This window comes from Nilaparvata lugens, chromosome 3, assembly GCF_014356525.2.
Source record: "Nilaparvata lugens isolate BPH chromosome 3, ASM1435652v1, whole genome shotgun sequence".
Lineage (NCBI taxonomy): Eukaryota > Metazoa > Arthropoda > Insecta > Hemiptera > Delphacidae > Nilaparvata > Nilaparvata lugens.
The window spans coordinates 23,909,436-23,926,851 of NC_052506.1; the positions used below are offsets into that span (position 1 = coordinate 23,909,436).

The 17,416-nt window shown below is 36.6% G+C and overlaps 1 protein-coding gene across 5 annotated transcripts in view; it reads left to right on the forward strand.

Annotated features, from left to right (window-relative positions):
* Positions 1-17,416, forward strand: part of LOC111056772 (aquaporin AQPAn.G) — an 85,253-nt gene that overhangs the window by 56,515 nt on the left and 11,322 nt on the right. For all 5 annotated transcript variants that reach the window (XM_039423351.1, XM_039423355.1, XM_039423353.1 and 2 more), the window contains 2 exons: positions 3,826-4,019; positions 5,777-5,920. In XM_039423351.1, coding sequence (XP_039279285.1) covers positions 3,826-4,019; positions 5,777-5,920 — 338 coding nt within the window. The remainder of the gene's footprint in view (positions 1-3,825; positions 4,020-5,776; positions 5,921-17,416) is intronic.

Consider the following 17,416-nt stretch of genomic DNA (forward strand, 5'->3'; position numbering starts at 1 on the left):
TAATAATTGGATGGACCATTTTCATAATGATAATAGCTGCCGTGTAGAACCAGTGATAACATTAGAGCCTACATTGTAGACGACTGCTAGTTTGAACAATACAGGACTTGGGTTGCCGCTTGAAATTAGGTACCTAGTAAAGATTTAGAGTTTTCATTGTAATCTGTTGGTGATGAACCGTAGTTATAGTTGATGCATATTAAGTCATTCTCAATGAGTATAATCTGAGCTACCTAACTGTAGTATATTTTAATCAAAATCAATTGAGAAATCCCATCTGATTCATTTCTTCCCCTTACTCATTCTTACTTTATTACTTACCCTCACCCTCTTACTTTAGCTCCTTTTGCTTATTTTTCAGATACTCAAGTCAATCCCATCATATTTCACACTTTATAATATTATTTATATTAATTATAATATTTTTCATAAAAATATCATCACTTCAGAAGACATTATCATTCAAGCATTCATAATATCTCAACTTAACAACTAGAATCGGTGTAGGGAAGTATTTATAGGTGTTATTGTAAGGCTTCTGGAAAGTTCTACTCCACATGGAACAAATAGGGTATTGAATTTCAGAAGTAAACTCTTGGGTATTTCTAGTTTTAAGTCTATAATAAACTATGAAAAGACAGATAGTTGTTTCAAAATGAACGCACATAGAAAAAATTGTCTACAAGGTAAAACCATGTAGATTATGATGAACCTGTAAGGCTAGCTTCACACGCTTTCGGTTTCATTCGATTCGGTACGTTTTCGGTTCGGTTCGGTTCGTTACCGAAAACGAATGAGGCTTTCATACATGTCAGGTTTTAATTCGTACGGTTCCAATTAGGTATTTTCTTCTCAAACACAGCTGTGTCTGGATTTTCACAGTTCATGCTTGTATATTTAAATATAACAGCTTGTGTTAAATTGTGATATGTTATTTCTTGAACAACAACATTTTAAAATTAATTAAAAATTGTGAATAATGTGAATAGTTTCTTTTTAATTTTGTTAATTTTTGATGCTCAGAGAGATGATTTTTTTGAATTGAAAATTTGTTCTTGTTTTGACACATGGTATATAAACTTCATCTCTTCTCTCCATTGATGAAATCATGTAATATTCGTGGAAAAAAAAATTGCATGGTTGCCTGTAAAGTCGGTATACGGGCGAAAGTTTTACGTGACAACGACTTTGAGTGGTAAAATAATTTTAATGTGAATATTCATTCGTATAGTAGGAAGAAGGATGATTTAATAGTAACAATTTAAAACATTTATTTATACAAAGAATTATATTGAAAACATTAATTTATACAAAAGAATCTCGCACTGAACCACAACATTGTGATTACTACAACATAACCTATTCACTTATGCATGATTATATTGTGATTATGCATTATTGTGATTACTACAACATATTCACATTCACAACATTTCACAACCTTATTCACCTAAGCAGGCGCAGTCGCAGGAGATTGATTGCGGCGCCTGCACAGGTTGACTGCTCCGTTTCACTCTCTCTCCAGGTGAATGCCTTCGGGCTGCTGCTTTGCTCGCCACTGCTCCTATTCGTGCTCTTTCCAGACGACCGTGAACCGAAACGAACGCTCTCACTCGCTCTCATTGTGAGCGCATAACGTGGGAACGTAACGCAGTTTCTTGAAGTGTCACCCGGCAAACCAATTTATAAGACGTTGTCACGTCAAAAATAATAAAAGAATAAAAATTCTCCCTGAGTTTTAATTTATATCTTTCATATTTTTTTAGCAAACTAAAATAGTACTCAATTTCATTGAGAAAGAAATGTTCCTGTGAACTAACAGAAATGAATTGACCACATGGGCTTTGACTTGGAAAATTTTGAAACAGATAATCACGATATCAGTTTAAAATAAAAACTAAAAAGGGAACCATGTGTAAAAGACTTTGTTTTTTTCCCGTTTCCCTAGCAACGAATTTGAATATGATGAAACCTATTCGTGTCGAGGGGGCGTTCGGTGCTATGCGGTTGCTATTCGGTACCGAATTCAAACCGAATCATCGTTTTACACTTATCGGAATTTGCCGAAAACGAATCGAAAACGAAACGAACCGAAAGTGTGTGAAAGTAGCGTCTCGCCAGCAACGAATTGAAACCATAGACCTTATGGAAATACAGCAATAGACTGGCTTCTCCACACATCTGTGTAATCACTTGTCAGTTGATTTATGATGAATAATTCTATAGTCTGATTTTTCTATATATATAAAAGCGAAATGGCACTCACTCACTCACTGACTGACTGACTCACTCACAGAAATAAAAATCTACCGGACCAAAAACGTTCAAATTTGGTAGGTATGTTCAGTTGGCCCTTTAGAGGCGCACTAAGAAATCTTTTGGCGATATTTTAACTCTAAGGGTGGTTTTTAAGGTTTAAAATTTCGTCTTTTAGCATGTATATTCTTCTTATTCCAATATCTTGAAATTATAATTGAAATGTCCATACCATATGTTAATATAGAACTATAATCTAGATAGAGTACCTCTTCGAAACAGTTGTTCTGGTAACTAAATTAATAATTTTGTCAGGTTGGCATTAAGTTGAGTTGACTTTGTTAGGTTGGTACCAAATTGAAGATTGAAATGCATTTATCGCGGAAAAATTGATTGGGCACTGCTACTTCAATCAGAGCTATCCTTGGGAATATTATATTACTAGCCGTCCGGTCCGCTTCGCTCACCATATCCGTTTAGCCAGACGTTTAGTCTGGATCCCCGACTGGATCATCCTAACATATGATAAAAATGCTCAAATGAAAAATGCAGGCGAGCGAAGCGAGCCTGACGGATAGTACTCCAATATTGGCCTATGAAGGAGGCTCCTTTTCCCTTTTATATTATCCTTGAAATGCAAAATTTCCAAAAACCTTGTATATACGTCAACGCGCAATTATAAAAGGAACATACCTTTCAAATTTCATGAAAATCTATTACCGTGTTTCGCCGTAAATGCGCAACATATAAACATTTAAACATTTAAACATAAAGAGAAATACCAAACCGTCGAGTTGAATCTTAGACCTCACTTCGTTCGGTCAACTATTTCAGGGTTATTAGAAAATCATTCCGGTTCGTTGCGGACGACTATTTTTCGACCAGTCTGTCTGCTGATTCTCAAAGAATCAGGTGGTTGGGTCATAACTCGGGCTGACCTGTTGCCAGTATGTATTGAAGGAGATTAGCTTTTGATGTCACATTTTCGATAATAACCCCAACAGCCATTAGCCGTTTTCTCACCGATATCTCGTCGACACGACATACACGACAGAATTTACCCTGATGGCCAGTTTTAACTGCGCGAGGTCTACTGTTCACAGAACTAAAGTTTTCAATTTGAAACTTATTTTAGTGTACAATTCCCTAAAATTGTCTATGTTTGAATTTACCTTCACCTTTATCTATTACAATCTATCAACATTTTATTCTCATGTTTTGATGTTTTCAAAATCATAATACGAGTATATCATCCATGATTACTCTTTGCTCAGTAAATATTGAGCATTCCATAGCTCATATGTTTCCTTCTTCATCCTCCATGATTAGCCTCCTCCTTCTGCTCCTCCTCCCCCTCTCATCATTCTCCTCCATAACCTCTGTAACTCGTGTTCTCCATAATTCGTAGTAAACGCTTGGTCCCGTCAACTACGAATTATAGAGGTTCTACTGTACTGGTTTCGGTTGTTACACTATTAACAGTCTCTAGTGAACTGATGTATGTATTAAAACGATTTGAGATACTATTTTTGGTTGTTACTGATATTTGTGAAACTATCTTCTGTGCAGAAAGCCTGAGACGGCAAAGCTCGGAGATGAGCGGTGACAAAATGTCAGTGAGGGCGCTGATAGAGATAGCTGTGGCTGAGGTGGTCGGCACTGCCTGCCTCTTGTTCTTCGGATGCATGAGTCTGATTGGCCCGTCCATTCCACCGCTCCAACCTGCCATTGCCTTCGGATTGGTTGTTGCAACCATTGTTCAGGTAAGTTACTAACCAATACATGAACTACAAGACTGATAATTGAACATCTCAAGATTTAATTGGAATGAAACATCTAAATTTAATAAATCTGCTTTGTAAAAACAATTTTTCGACTCAAACTTTTGTGAAGTGAAATACTACAAGACTACATCTTGACCTATTTCGGACTTTGTGTAGTCTTATATTTATAAATGTGGGAGGGGAATAGCGCAAGGTTAACTTATTTTCATCTCCCTATCATTTTATTGATTGGGAAGATTCCTAACATTAGGAAGACATGAAGAATAAATAATTGGAAAATATCAATAAGAACATTGCATAATTTGATATGCTGTGATTATAAAGTGTGTACTCGGAATTAAACAAGTTGATACTTATCTCTGAATACGTTGCCCATTGTGAAAATTTCGACTTTCGTCTAGCAATTTGACAACACATTCGACACTAGGTATAGGTATAGGTATTCGGTGATAAGGTCTTGCATGAAAACGTCGCAAAATCACACATAATGAGGCAACGTGGATATTTTGGTCAAGTTTCAACGTGCTTTATGCTCTATTGTTCTATTAGTCAAAGTATACAGATACTGACGTAGTTGATATATGTTGTAAGTATAATTTGTAGATGTGGTGTAAGTTTGTTGTATAGTTCTGATTGTGTCTGTATTTACGATTTCCACCAGGTAAAATATATGTATGAGCTGATAAGTTATAGAATGAAAATATATGTAGTTGAATAATATTCCACATAAAATTCATGCAGAATTATTAGGATTGGATAATCATCATGCAAGAAAATAATAATAATTTTTATCAATGGAGACAACAGGCTGGAACACGTTTTGCCTCCTTCGCACAATACAATATTTTCAACACTTTATACAATTTGAAATACAAGAAGATAAAAAAATGAATGAAATATACAAACGATATAAAAGAATACTCAATAATCACTTGAGTGATCGTGAACAATAATAATTGATTATAAGAATAATCATTGAACAAAATAGAATCGATAAAAATAGAACAATGAATGAAAAGAGAAAGAATGTCTTTGTAAAACCAAAAATGAAAGAAAATCATGAATTGAATAATAATAATAGAAAATAAGATAAAATTAGAACACCAATCACAAAGAAACAGATCTCATGCTATGCAACCTGTATGAGATCTTACGTAATTTGGAGGGGGAGAACCAGAAAACGTCCAAGTGCTCCGAACAATGATTAAAGATTCTCTGAACTCTATTTAGAGGAGAGTTATTATGACTAGTTCTGGAGCGCGCTATATGAAATGAAAAACCAGAACCGCGAGAAATGGTATTAACATAATATATATTAATTTTTGACAGCAAATAGGACGAATCAGTTTATTATTTAGTGAATTATAAAGAACTATAAAACTTTTATATATTAGCATATATGCTGACATATCATGAGTATCATGGGTATTATTTATGGTATTGTAATTCAATATTCATATCCAATACAATTTTAGTAATAATAATAATAATAATAAATGTCACTAATGTTGATAATAAGTATTATCAATATGAATATTCCTATATTACAATACTGGAATGCTTTTGAAACCAAACAAGACCCATAACATGTCTTATGAAAGAATGATTTTGTTCAGTACAGCCTTAGCGAAAGAAATCAATGTCGTTTTTGAATCAATTCTTGTTTTGAAGAAAATTGGAAAGCAAAAAAGAGTAAACCTTCAATGTAAAGCTTCGATTTCAACTTTTTTTTGCAGATCTTTGGACACATAAGTGGGTCTCACCTGAATCCCACCGTGACACTCTGTGCAGTCATTATGAGGAAAATCAACGCAGTCTCTGCTCTCGTCTATGTGTTATCAGAGTGCCTTGGAGCCATCCTTGGTATTGGATTATTAAATGTAATTTGTTCTGCTCAAATTAATCTTTCAAGCCACAACTCAAGTATGAGCTATAAGTTTGAAGATTTCAAAGTATTTAATCATTATTTACTTCTGATATATACTAAAGGATCTAAAGCAGCATAAACCTGCTGCTTTTACAAAATTATGGCATAGTTTATATTTTTATTTGAGAAAGTCGGGGAACAGGTCTCACTCTCTCTTAGTCTTCATATCCCTCTCTGAACATCTACAGAGCAAAAAAGGTTCATTATTTTATTTCTTCTTCATCTGGTCAGCTATAACTTTTCTCTCTCACACACTATCTCTTCCTCTCTCTATTTATCTCATTCCTGCCTCCATACATTGTCATCCTTCTCTCTCACTCTTCTTCTCTTTCTACATCCTCTCTCTCTCTCTCTCTCTCTCGATTTCTCTCTCTATCTTCAACACACACTCTTCATCTCTGAGATTTTCTTTCTAAAATAGGCATAAACCTGTACCCCAACTTTTCTAATGCAATTTTTTCAAAATTGGGAGGAGTACAAAATTTTCTCTTGGTGGTACAAAAATCAGAAAACAAATTGGTATAGTTTCCGTTCAAATCTGAGCAAGTCTGGGATAGGCATAAACCAGTACCCGACTTTTCAAATGCAATTTTTTTCGAAATGGGGAGGGGTACAAAATTTTTCCTTGGTGGTACAAAAAGGTACAAAAATAGCACCAAAATATAATTTTTTCCGAATTTGGGGAAGTCGGGGAACAGGTTTATGCTGCTAGGATCTAAGGCCATATCCACCATCTTCATCTAAAACCAAACCACAATCACTTGAAAATAATTGCTGTTTTTATTGCAATATGTTACATTTTGTGTTCCAAAGAGCAGATAGTTCATTTCCGCTCAAACTGAGTTGGTGCATACGGGCCTAATAATTCAAGGTAATTGCCAAATCAAGGGTCTTCAGGAGTTCTCAACTCAACCTTGTTATCATAATTATGTAACATAACTTGATGATTAGCATATCACAATAATCAGACTTGAAAGTAATTGATCAAGTTAAGTTATTAAATTGAATGGATTGGTCAAGGCGACTAAGAGAGTAAAGGCTTAGTGTAGATCGAATTTCATTGAAGGTATATTCTAACAAGTATCATCAACATTTGATTAACAATTTTTTATTCAAAATTCAATAATAATTGTTATCATAGAATAACTTGAAATAATAAGTAAGGGTAATGGTAAATTTATGGTTCCAACTATAAGAGTTTCAGCTGAAGTTAACTCGTACAATAATATTTCGATGCACATATTGGAACAGACGAGTCCCCCTTACCACCCCACACGCATAGACGTTGCCAATTAATTCGTCAAGTGTATTATGAAAATATCAATAAATTCTCATTTATCAGCTGTGGACACACTCATCTGTTCCAATTTCCATTGGAATATTTTCGGTTGTCTACAGTGAGAATTGTTGAATAACTAATTTACTCTTGACTATCATGATTGGGGAACAATTTTAGTCTAACTCAGTGTTCTGCCAGTAGACGGCTGACAGAATCCAAGGGCAGGGCAGTGGACTGTGGATGATAGTTGTATAAATACCTACAAATAAATCTTTGAATTCTGTACATAAAAATACTGATAGCTTGAAGTGTGGTAAGTACGCCAATAAAAGACTAAATGAATCAACAATATAAGATTTAATAATAATAAGATGATAATAGTAGGCAGATGGCCACATACAAAAACAATTGTATCAAGTATCTTGGGATCAATAAAATAATGATAGGCAGATGGCCACATACAAACAATTAGTCAAATCTTGGGAAAATTACAACATGTGAAATAATGTAGAGAACTACAAATTAAAAGAAATTAGGTCAATGACATTAATGACCATTGAGGTTGACAATAACTGCAAAGGTAATAATGATATTAAATTATTAATGATATTGGTATTAATGATATTGCAATAAATGCAAAGGTATTAATAATGATACCTGAAATGAATATAATTTGAGGGCAATATTGAAAGTTATTACTAAGGTACAATAATAATAATTAAAAAATGACAATAAGCTGTAAAAAATGCTCAGCAAATAACATACATAAAAATATATGTGGCATAGGCCTTCAGTGATTTTAATGTCAAGATAGACTTCGACCAACAATTAATAGGCGTTACTGGCCTTAAAATATCACTTAAGAGCTAAGGGTAGCTAATAGATACAATGAAGATTATCCAGGTAAATATAGGCGACATGGGCCTTCAATGAATTGAATGTCAAGACAGACATCAATTAGAACGAGTAATAGGCGACAGTGGCCTTCAATGAATCACTTGTAAAGCCAAGGGTAGCTGTCAAATCAATAAATAAATAGGCGTCGATGGCCTCAGTGAAATGAATGTCAAGATAGACATTAACTAAACAATAGGTAGGCGTCGGTAGCCTCAGTGAATCACTTGTAAAGCCAAGGGTAGCTGTCAAATCCAATAAATAAATAGTTGCTACTAATGAATACAATTATATAGGCGTCAGTGGCCTCAATGAGTTGAATGTCAAGATAGACATCAATAAAATAATAAGTAGGCGTCAGTGGCCTCAAAAAAAATCACTTGTGAAGTCAAGGGTAACTGTCAAATCCAATGAATAAATAGGCGTCGATGGCCTTAGTGAATTGCATGTCAAGATAGACATTAATCAAATAATAAGTAGGCGTCAGGGCCTCAATGAGTTGAATGTCAAGATAGACATTAATAAAATAATAAGTAGGCGTCAGTGGCCTCAAAAAAATCACTTGTGAAGTCAGGGTAACTGTCAAATCCAATGAATAAATAGGCGTCGATGGCCTTAGTGAATTGCATGTCAAGATAGACATTGATCAAATAATAAGTAGGCGTCAGTGGCCTCAATGAGTTGAATGTCAAGATAGACATTAATCAAATAATAAGTAGGCGTCAGTGGCCTCAATGAGTTGAATGTCAAGATAGACATTAACTAAACATAGGTAGGCGTCAGTGGCCTCAGTGAATCACTTGTAAAGCCAAGGGTAGCTGTCAAATCCAATGAATTAATAGGCGTCGGTAGCCTTAGTGAATTGCATGTCAAGATAGACATTATCAATAATAAGTAGGCGTCAGTGGCCTCAATGAGTTGAATGTCAAGATAGACATTAATAAAACAATAATGATGCATACGTAAATGAAAATTGAAAAGAACGATTTACATAACCTGAATAAAATTTTGAAGAGGAGATGCGGCCAGGCAGACAGGCAACGACTCCGCAATACCAACAGGAACAGGACATCAGCAAGCGATGAAGTGAATAGGCCATGCGAAGACAAGCATGGAAACGTCCATTACAGCAGGCGAATCCCCCAATGGAAAAGTAGGCTGGAGCGAGTAGAATTCCAAACGAATAATCCGATCTTCAAATTGTGGAATTTTTGGATTGATTTCCAAACAGTAGAGATGATGCACTTGATAATTTGAGGTTCACGAGGTGAAGCCAATTGTAGAAAAAATGGCAACTGAAGCTTACATGAGGTTGCAATTTTTAGACAAAGTTTATCCAATTTTAACAGAGTAATTGAGTGAAGAACTCGATGAATAATTGAATTACACTGAAGAATAGAACAAACGAATTAATTTGAAGAATAATTCACACTTCAAAAACGTTTTGCAGATCAAATAAATAGCGATGAAACGCTCACACGCGGTTGCAATTTTAGACAAAGTTTATCCAATTTTAACAGAGTAATTGAGTGAAGAACTCGATGAATAATTGAATCACACTGAAGAATAGAACAAACGAATTAATTTGAAGAATAATTCACACTTTAAAAACGTTATGCAGATCAAATAAATAGCGATGAAACGCTCACACGCGGTTGCAATTTTAGACAAAGTTATCCAATTTTAACAGAGTAATTGAGTGAAGAACTCAATGAATAATTGAATCACACTGAAGAATGGAACAAACGAATTAATTGAAGAATAATCACACTTTAAAAACGTTTTGTAAGTCCGATGAATTCAGATGAAAGGTATAGACCGAAGGCGTAAATGCACCATTGACTATCCACCATTGAAGAAGACACGGAGACGCTGCAAGCCTGCAAGCTACAATGAAAAAGGGCAAGCTGCCCGATGTGTTAGAAACGTAGCAGAGCGCTCGCAAACGAATGGTGAAAAAGTAACAAATATCTAAAAGGTAAGATGCCTAAAGACAAGATTAAATTCTAAAAAATCGAAAAGCACAAATATTAAAATTGCAACGGCAAACAATCCGACGAAAAAAGGTACGAATAGAAGTATAGAAAAACAGCTGATTAGGGCAGTGGCAAAAAACCGCGATTGAGACGTCACTGATCAGCGCAGACGCACAAAAGACACAGCGCGCAGACAGACAGACATGATGACGACATGAAGTCTACGTAGTAGCGGAACGAATAACAAGTGAAACCGTCCAATAGATGCTTTGTCAGATTTTACATAAACTGGGCCCCTTGTGTCATACGGGGGTATGGCACAATAAGAAAAAGTAAGAAATATGTAAAATCTGGCAAGGCAATTGGAAATTGAAAACTGGGCCCCATGTGAGAACCAGGGGAAAAGAACAATGAAACCTAAAAACACAACATGAACCATAAGAGCAAGGGGATTAACTAGAATCCTCATCAATGGGAAGAGGTGCTAAACTCGAAATAGCTCTCTTAAAGGTGCCGGAGGGAGTGAGAACAGTGACAACTCGAACCTTGTCGTCCTTACCGGGATGAACTTCAGTAATGCGCGCCAGCTTCCAAGTGGACTGCGCGGAATCAGGATCCTTCAAGATGACAACTGTACCGACCTTCAAATTTTCATAATTGTTTAACCATTTGCCTTTTTTCTGAAGAGTGGTTAAATAAGAAGTACGAGATTTGGGGCCGCCTACACGAATGGGAATAGGACCGGCGTAATCCAAACCACAATTGTAAAAGGGAACATTGGCCTGAACGCGGGCCGCTGGTAAACTACCCATGATTTGCTCAGAATGAGGAGCAGAAAGGCGAAAACACATTATGCAATGCTGCAATACACTTTTGATGGTGCGAGGGGTGGAGGGAAACCAAAATCGTTGTCTTACACTGGCCATGGTGGCCTGCACCCCAGCATGACTTAGACAACGATGGTGAGCAACAATCAATGCACGAGTGAATTTGTGATTGCTAGGCAACAATATTTGATGTTTGTAATCAAATGAAGCATTTGCGTTTTGCAAACGTCCACCAACTCTGAGCAGAGAATCTGAATGAACGAATGGTGACAAGGCTTTAATAGAACTATTAGGCAATAGCTCCTGATTTTGACGCAATGCTTTAAGTTCGGCAGAGAAAGCTTCTTCTTGAATAGATTTGAAGATACAATTTTCAGCTTCTGAAATTTCAGAGACAGCTAATTGACCAAAGCGCCGAGTGACTGAATTTTGTTTTCTACAATTATGAATGAATCGTAGAACATATGCTGTTGTACGAACGATTTTGTGATAAGTTGAGCAACTATTGATTATGCCTGAGATAACATCATTATGAGAAGAAGTGGTAGCTAATACCTGAACTGATTGAGAACTGTTTTCCCTGAACTGATTTCTGAAACTGATGAGAGACATCATTTGAAGTTAGAAAATTTGACATGACCCTACGGGGAGCGGCCACAGGTGAAGCGGGGAGGCACGAACGAGGTGCTGCAAATAGGACGAATAGCTTTACAAGGACCAAATATGACCCAACCTAGACTGGTTTTCTGAAGGATGGGAGCGTTTTGAGCTAGATATAATTTAACAGGCTGAAGTATAGATGCGAATATGCCAGCACCAAGTAACAGATCTACAGGCTTAGGCTGATCAAACAATGGATCCGCTAATTTGAGTTCAACAGGAATTGAAATTTTAGAATGATCGATGTTCACCCTAGGAACATTAGATGATATACTATCAACTACAATACAATTTTCTTCAACCGACCACGAACGATCAGATGAAGACAAGCAGACAGAATGAGAGATAGATGATTTGGTCTTATTCTCACCTACACTATGAATCAAAGTATCAGAATACAAAGCAGCAAGTGACAATTTTTCAGCCAACCTAGTTGACATCAAATTACAATCAGAGCAAGAATCTAAAAGCGCGGTTGCTTTAATAAATTCCCCACTAGAAGATTGAACCAAAACTTCGGCAGTAGGTAACAAGGCGACAGTTGATTGCTGTTGCAAACACAGTGACGAAGTAGAGCTCATCGTGACATGAGAGTTCTTCTGAGGCTGTTCAGCATGAGAAACAGCTTGCTTAGTTGTTTCCGCATTCTGAACCATGACGGAATTCAAAACAGCATTCTTACCCTTGAAGGGAGCAAAAGATTGAGAATGAATAAGATTTGAAGTTACCTTATCCTTAGAAGTAGGCTGAGTGTCCCGTGATTGAGGATACGACCTGTGAAGGACAGTGTGGTGACTCTTGCCACAAAGTGTACACGATTTGTCCGAACAAACATGATTGGGTGCGAAAGGCTTGAGGCAATTATAACATAACCTTTTGTCACGGACAGCATTCCAACGATCAGTAACCTGTAACTTCAATAATTCATTACAACGATTTGGAAAATGACCAACAGAATTACAAAAACTACAAGGTGACATAGAAGAGGTAGTAACCTGCATCCTAGCTTGAACATTTGATTGACTTTGATTGAACTTCGGCTTGCTATGAGCACCAACCGAGTTGGATGTACTTTGCTGTACATTTCCTTGATGATGGTTAGCTGAGCTTGAAGCAACAGCTTCCATGATTTTGCATTGTGATTCCAAAAAATTCCAGAATTTATCAATGGTGGGAATGTCATGTATACCAACACTCTTTTCCCATTCTCAAACAGTAGCAGTATCCAACTGCAACAACATTTTGTGCATATACAACAAGTCCTTGATTTGGACTCCAAGTTGAAGCGCTTCGAGCGCGGTAATGTGGGACTTGCAAAAGTCAATGAATGCCCGTAATGATGCGGACAGTTACGCTTTATGGTAGGCGGAGATTCAATTGCCGTGACATGCCTGGCAGCAATTAATCTCTTGTTGTCATACCTCTCCCTAAGAGGTTCCATGCAAGCTGAAAACCATTTTCGTCAGCTTCAATGTGTTCCACTCTAGCAAGAGCTTCACCACTGAGTGATTGACGAAGATAGAAAAATTTCAATGAATCATTAATGTTATCTTGATTACCAATAATATTAGTAAAGGCACTTGAGAATGCTTGCCATTTTGAAAGCTCCCCATTGAAGCGTGGAAGCGGTATCTGAGGCAACTGAAAATTTGCCAAAGGTGAGTTTTGAGATGTTGGCCGCTGGGAAGCACCAGCAGTGGCCTCATTGATGCGTTGTCTGCTTTCAAAGGCAGTTAATGCAGCGTTTGCCTTAGAGGTAATGGAGATAAACTTATTGAGTATCTCAAAATGAGTTGAAGTGTCCTGCACTTGCAACTCTGAATTCCATAGTTGTTGATGTATCTTATCATACTTAATTCTAAGTAAACCTAGTTCGTTTTTTACAGTCAATAATTGATAATAAGTGGCTTCAGTGTCCACAACAAAATCGTTATAGCTGGTTATGAACCAATCTATTTCCTGGTGTAAATTGTCTCTTGCATTGAAAAGAGCAGAAGGCTCAGGAAGTGAATCTTCCTCACGATCAGACATGCTTAAAAATTAACAGAAAAACCTGAGTGAATGACAAGTAGGCACTGTAGCAATGCGATTGCTGCGCCAATAAGCAACCTTGGGCGCTGGTCCAGTACGCAGAGAGGCACGCCTGTGCGTTTGAGGCAAGTTGTATCAAGCTTGCTGTGCGGCGAGTCAAGTAGCGAGCTCGCAAGGCGGTGTGGTATGCCGTGTGTTGTTTTCTCAATGCGCAATAGCCGTCTGTGACCAGTTCAGTGCGGTTCAGTCTCTCAGGGTACAAGATAGTTGATAGCTGGTGCATACACGTCGCAGCGTGCTTTGAGTTGCAGCCAGTACTGAAAATTTGAAACAAGTGTGTGAATGCTTAATATTAAACAATATAAACATACAAAGGTACAATGAAATAAATATACTCTAGAGTGGGACCTAATCATTGGCGTCAAGCTAGACTATTAGGCACACGGTCACTGAAACCCCAAGGTTCAATGGACCAAGAAATGGGTAATAAAAATTAACAATTATCCTAAGTGAAGACTGGCTCAAAATGAACGGCTTGGAGGACCAATTTTTATAATTGGTCCAATTAACAATTATCCTAGGAAAACTCTGGGTCAAAAAATCTGGCCCGGATGAACCAATTTTTATGACAGAATCCAAGGGCAGGGCAGTGGACTGTGGATGATAGTTGGTATAAATACCTACAAATAAATCTTTGAATTCTGTACATAAAAATACTGATAGCTTGAAGTGTGGTAAGTACGCCAATAAAAGACTAAATGAATCAACAATATAAGATTTAATAATAATAAGATGATAATAGTAGGCAGATGGCCACATACAAAAACAATTGTATCAAGTATCTTGGGATCAATAAAATAATGATAGGCAGATGGCCACATACAAACAATTAGTCAAATCTTGGGAAAATTACAACATGTGAAATAATGTAGAGAACTACAAAATTTAAAAGAAATTAGGTCAATGACATTAATGACCATTGAGGTCTGACAATAACTGCAAAGGTAATAATGATATTAAATTATTAATGATATTGGTATTAATGATATTGCAATAAATGCAAAGGTATTAATAATGATACCTGAAATGAATATAATTTGAGGGCAATAATGAAAGTTATTACTAAGGTACAATAATAATGATTAAAAAATGACAATAAGCTGTAAAAAATGCTCAGCAAATAACATACATAAAAAATATATGTGGCATAGGCCTTCAGTGATTTTAATGTCAAGATAGACTTCGACCAAACAATTTATAGGCGTTACTGGCCTTAAAATATCACTTAAGAGCTAAGGGTAGCTAATAGATACAATGAAGATTATCCAGGTAAATATAGGCGACATGGGCCTTCAATGAATTGAATGTCAAGACAGACATCAATTAGAACGAGTAATAGGCAACAGTGGCCTTCAATGAATCACTTGTAAAGCCAAGGGTAGCTGTCAAATCCAATAAATAAATAGGCGTCGATGGCCTCAGTGAAATGAATGTCAAGATAGACATTAACTAAACAATAGGTAGGCGTCGGTAGCCTCAGTGAATCACTTGTAAAGCCAAGGGTAGCTGTCAAATCCAATAATAAATAGTTGCTACTAATGAATACAATTATATAGGCGTCAGTGGCCTCAATGAGTTGAATGTCAAGATAGACATCAATAAAATAATAAGTAGGCGTCAGTGGCCTCAAAAAAATCACTTGTGAAGTCAAGGGTAACTGTCAAATCCAATGATAAATAGGCGTCGATGGCCTTAGTGAATTGCATGTCAAGATAGACATTATCAAATAATAAGTAGGCGTCAGTGGCCTCAATGAGTTGAATGTCAAGATAGACATAATAAAATAATAAGTAGGCGTCAGTGGCCTCAAAAAAATCACTTGTGAAGTCAAGGGTAACTGTCAAATCCAATGAATAAATAGGCGTCGATGGCCTTAGTGAATTGCATGTAAAGATAGACATTAATCAAATAATAAATAGGCGTCAGTGGCCTCAATGAGTTGAATGTCAAGATAGACATTAATAAAATAATAAGTGGGCGTCAGTGGCCTCAAAAAAATCACTTGTGAAGTCAAGGGTAACTGTCAAATCCAATGAATAAATAGGCGTCGATGGCCTTAGTGAATTGCATGTCAAGATAGACATGATCAAATAATAAGTAGGCGTCAGTGGCCTCAATGAGTTGAATGTCAAGATAGACATTAATAAAATAATAAGTAGGCGTCAGTGGCCTCAATGAGTTGAATGTCAAGATAGACATTAACTAAACAATAGGTAGGCGTCAGTGGCCTCAGTGAATCACTTGTAAAGCCAAGGGTAGCTGTCAAATCCAATGAATTAATAGGCGTCGGTAGCCTTAGTGAATTGCATGTCAAGATAGACATTGATCAAATAATAAGTAGGCGTCAGTGGCCTCAATGAGTTGAATGTCAAGATAGACATTAATAAAACAATAATGATGCATACGTAAATGAAAATTGAAAAGAATGATTTACATAACCTGAATAAAATTTTGAAGAGGAGATGCGGCCAGGCAGACAGGCAACGACTCCGCAATACCAACAGGAACAGGACATCAGCAAGCGATGAAGTGAATAGGCCATGCGAAGACAAGCATGGAAACGTCCATTACAGCAGGCGAATCCCCCAATGGAAAAGTAGGCTGGAGCGAGTAGAATTCCAAACGAATAATCCGATCTTCAAATTGTGGAATTTTTGGATTGATTTCCAAACAGTAGAGATGATGCACTTGAAAATTTGAGGTTCACGAGGTGAAGCCAATTGTAGAAAAAATGGCAACTGAAGCTTACATGAGGTTGCAATTTTAGACAAAGTTTATCCAATTTTAACAGAGTAATTGAGTGAAGAACTCGATGAATAATTGAATCACACTGAAGAATAGAACAAACGAATTAATTGAAGAATAATTCACACTTTAAAAACGTTTTGCAGATCAAATAAATAGCGATGAAACGCTCACACGCGGTTGCAATTTTAGACAAAGTTTATCCAATTTTAACAGAGTAATTGAGTGAAGAACTCGATGAATAATTGAATCACACTGAAGAATAGAACAAACGAATTAATTTGAAGAATAATTCACACTTTAAAAACGTTTTGCAGATCAAATAAATAGCGATGAAATGCTCACACGCAGTTGCAATTTTAGACAAAGTTTATCCAATTTTAACAGAGTAATTGAGTGAAGAACTCAATGAATAATTGAATCACACTGAAGAATGGAACAAACGAATTAATTTGAAGAATAATTCACACTTTAAAAACGTTTTGTAAGTCCGATGAATTCAGATGAAAGGTATAGACCGAAGGCGTAAATGCACCATCGACTATCCACCATTGAAGAAGACACGGAGACGCTGCAAGCCTGCAAGCTACAATGAAAAAGGGCAAGCTGCCCGATGTGTTAGAAACGTAGGCAAAGCGCTCGCAAACGAATGGTGAAAAAGTAACAAATATATAAAGGTAAGATGCCTAAAGACAAGATTAAATTCTAAAAAATCGAATAGCACAAATATTAAAATTACAACGGCAAACAATCCGACGAAAAAAAGGTACGAATAGAAGTATAGAAAAACAGCTGATTAGGGCAGTGGCAAAAAACCGCGATTGAGACGTCACTGATCAGCGCAGACGCACAAAAGACACAGCGCGCAGACAGACAGACATGATGACGACATGAAGTCTATGTAGTAGCGGAACGAATAACAAGTGAAACCGTTCCAATAGATGCTTTGTCAGATTTTACAACGGCAGCACATGCTG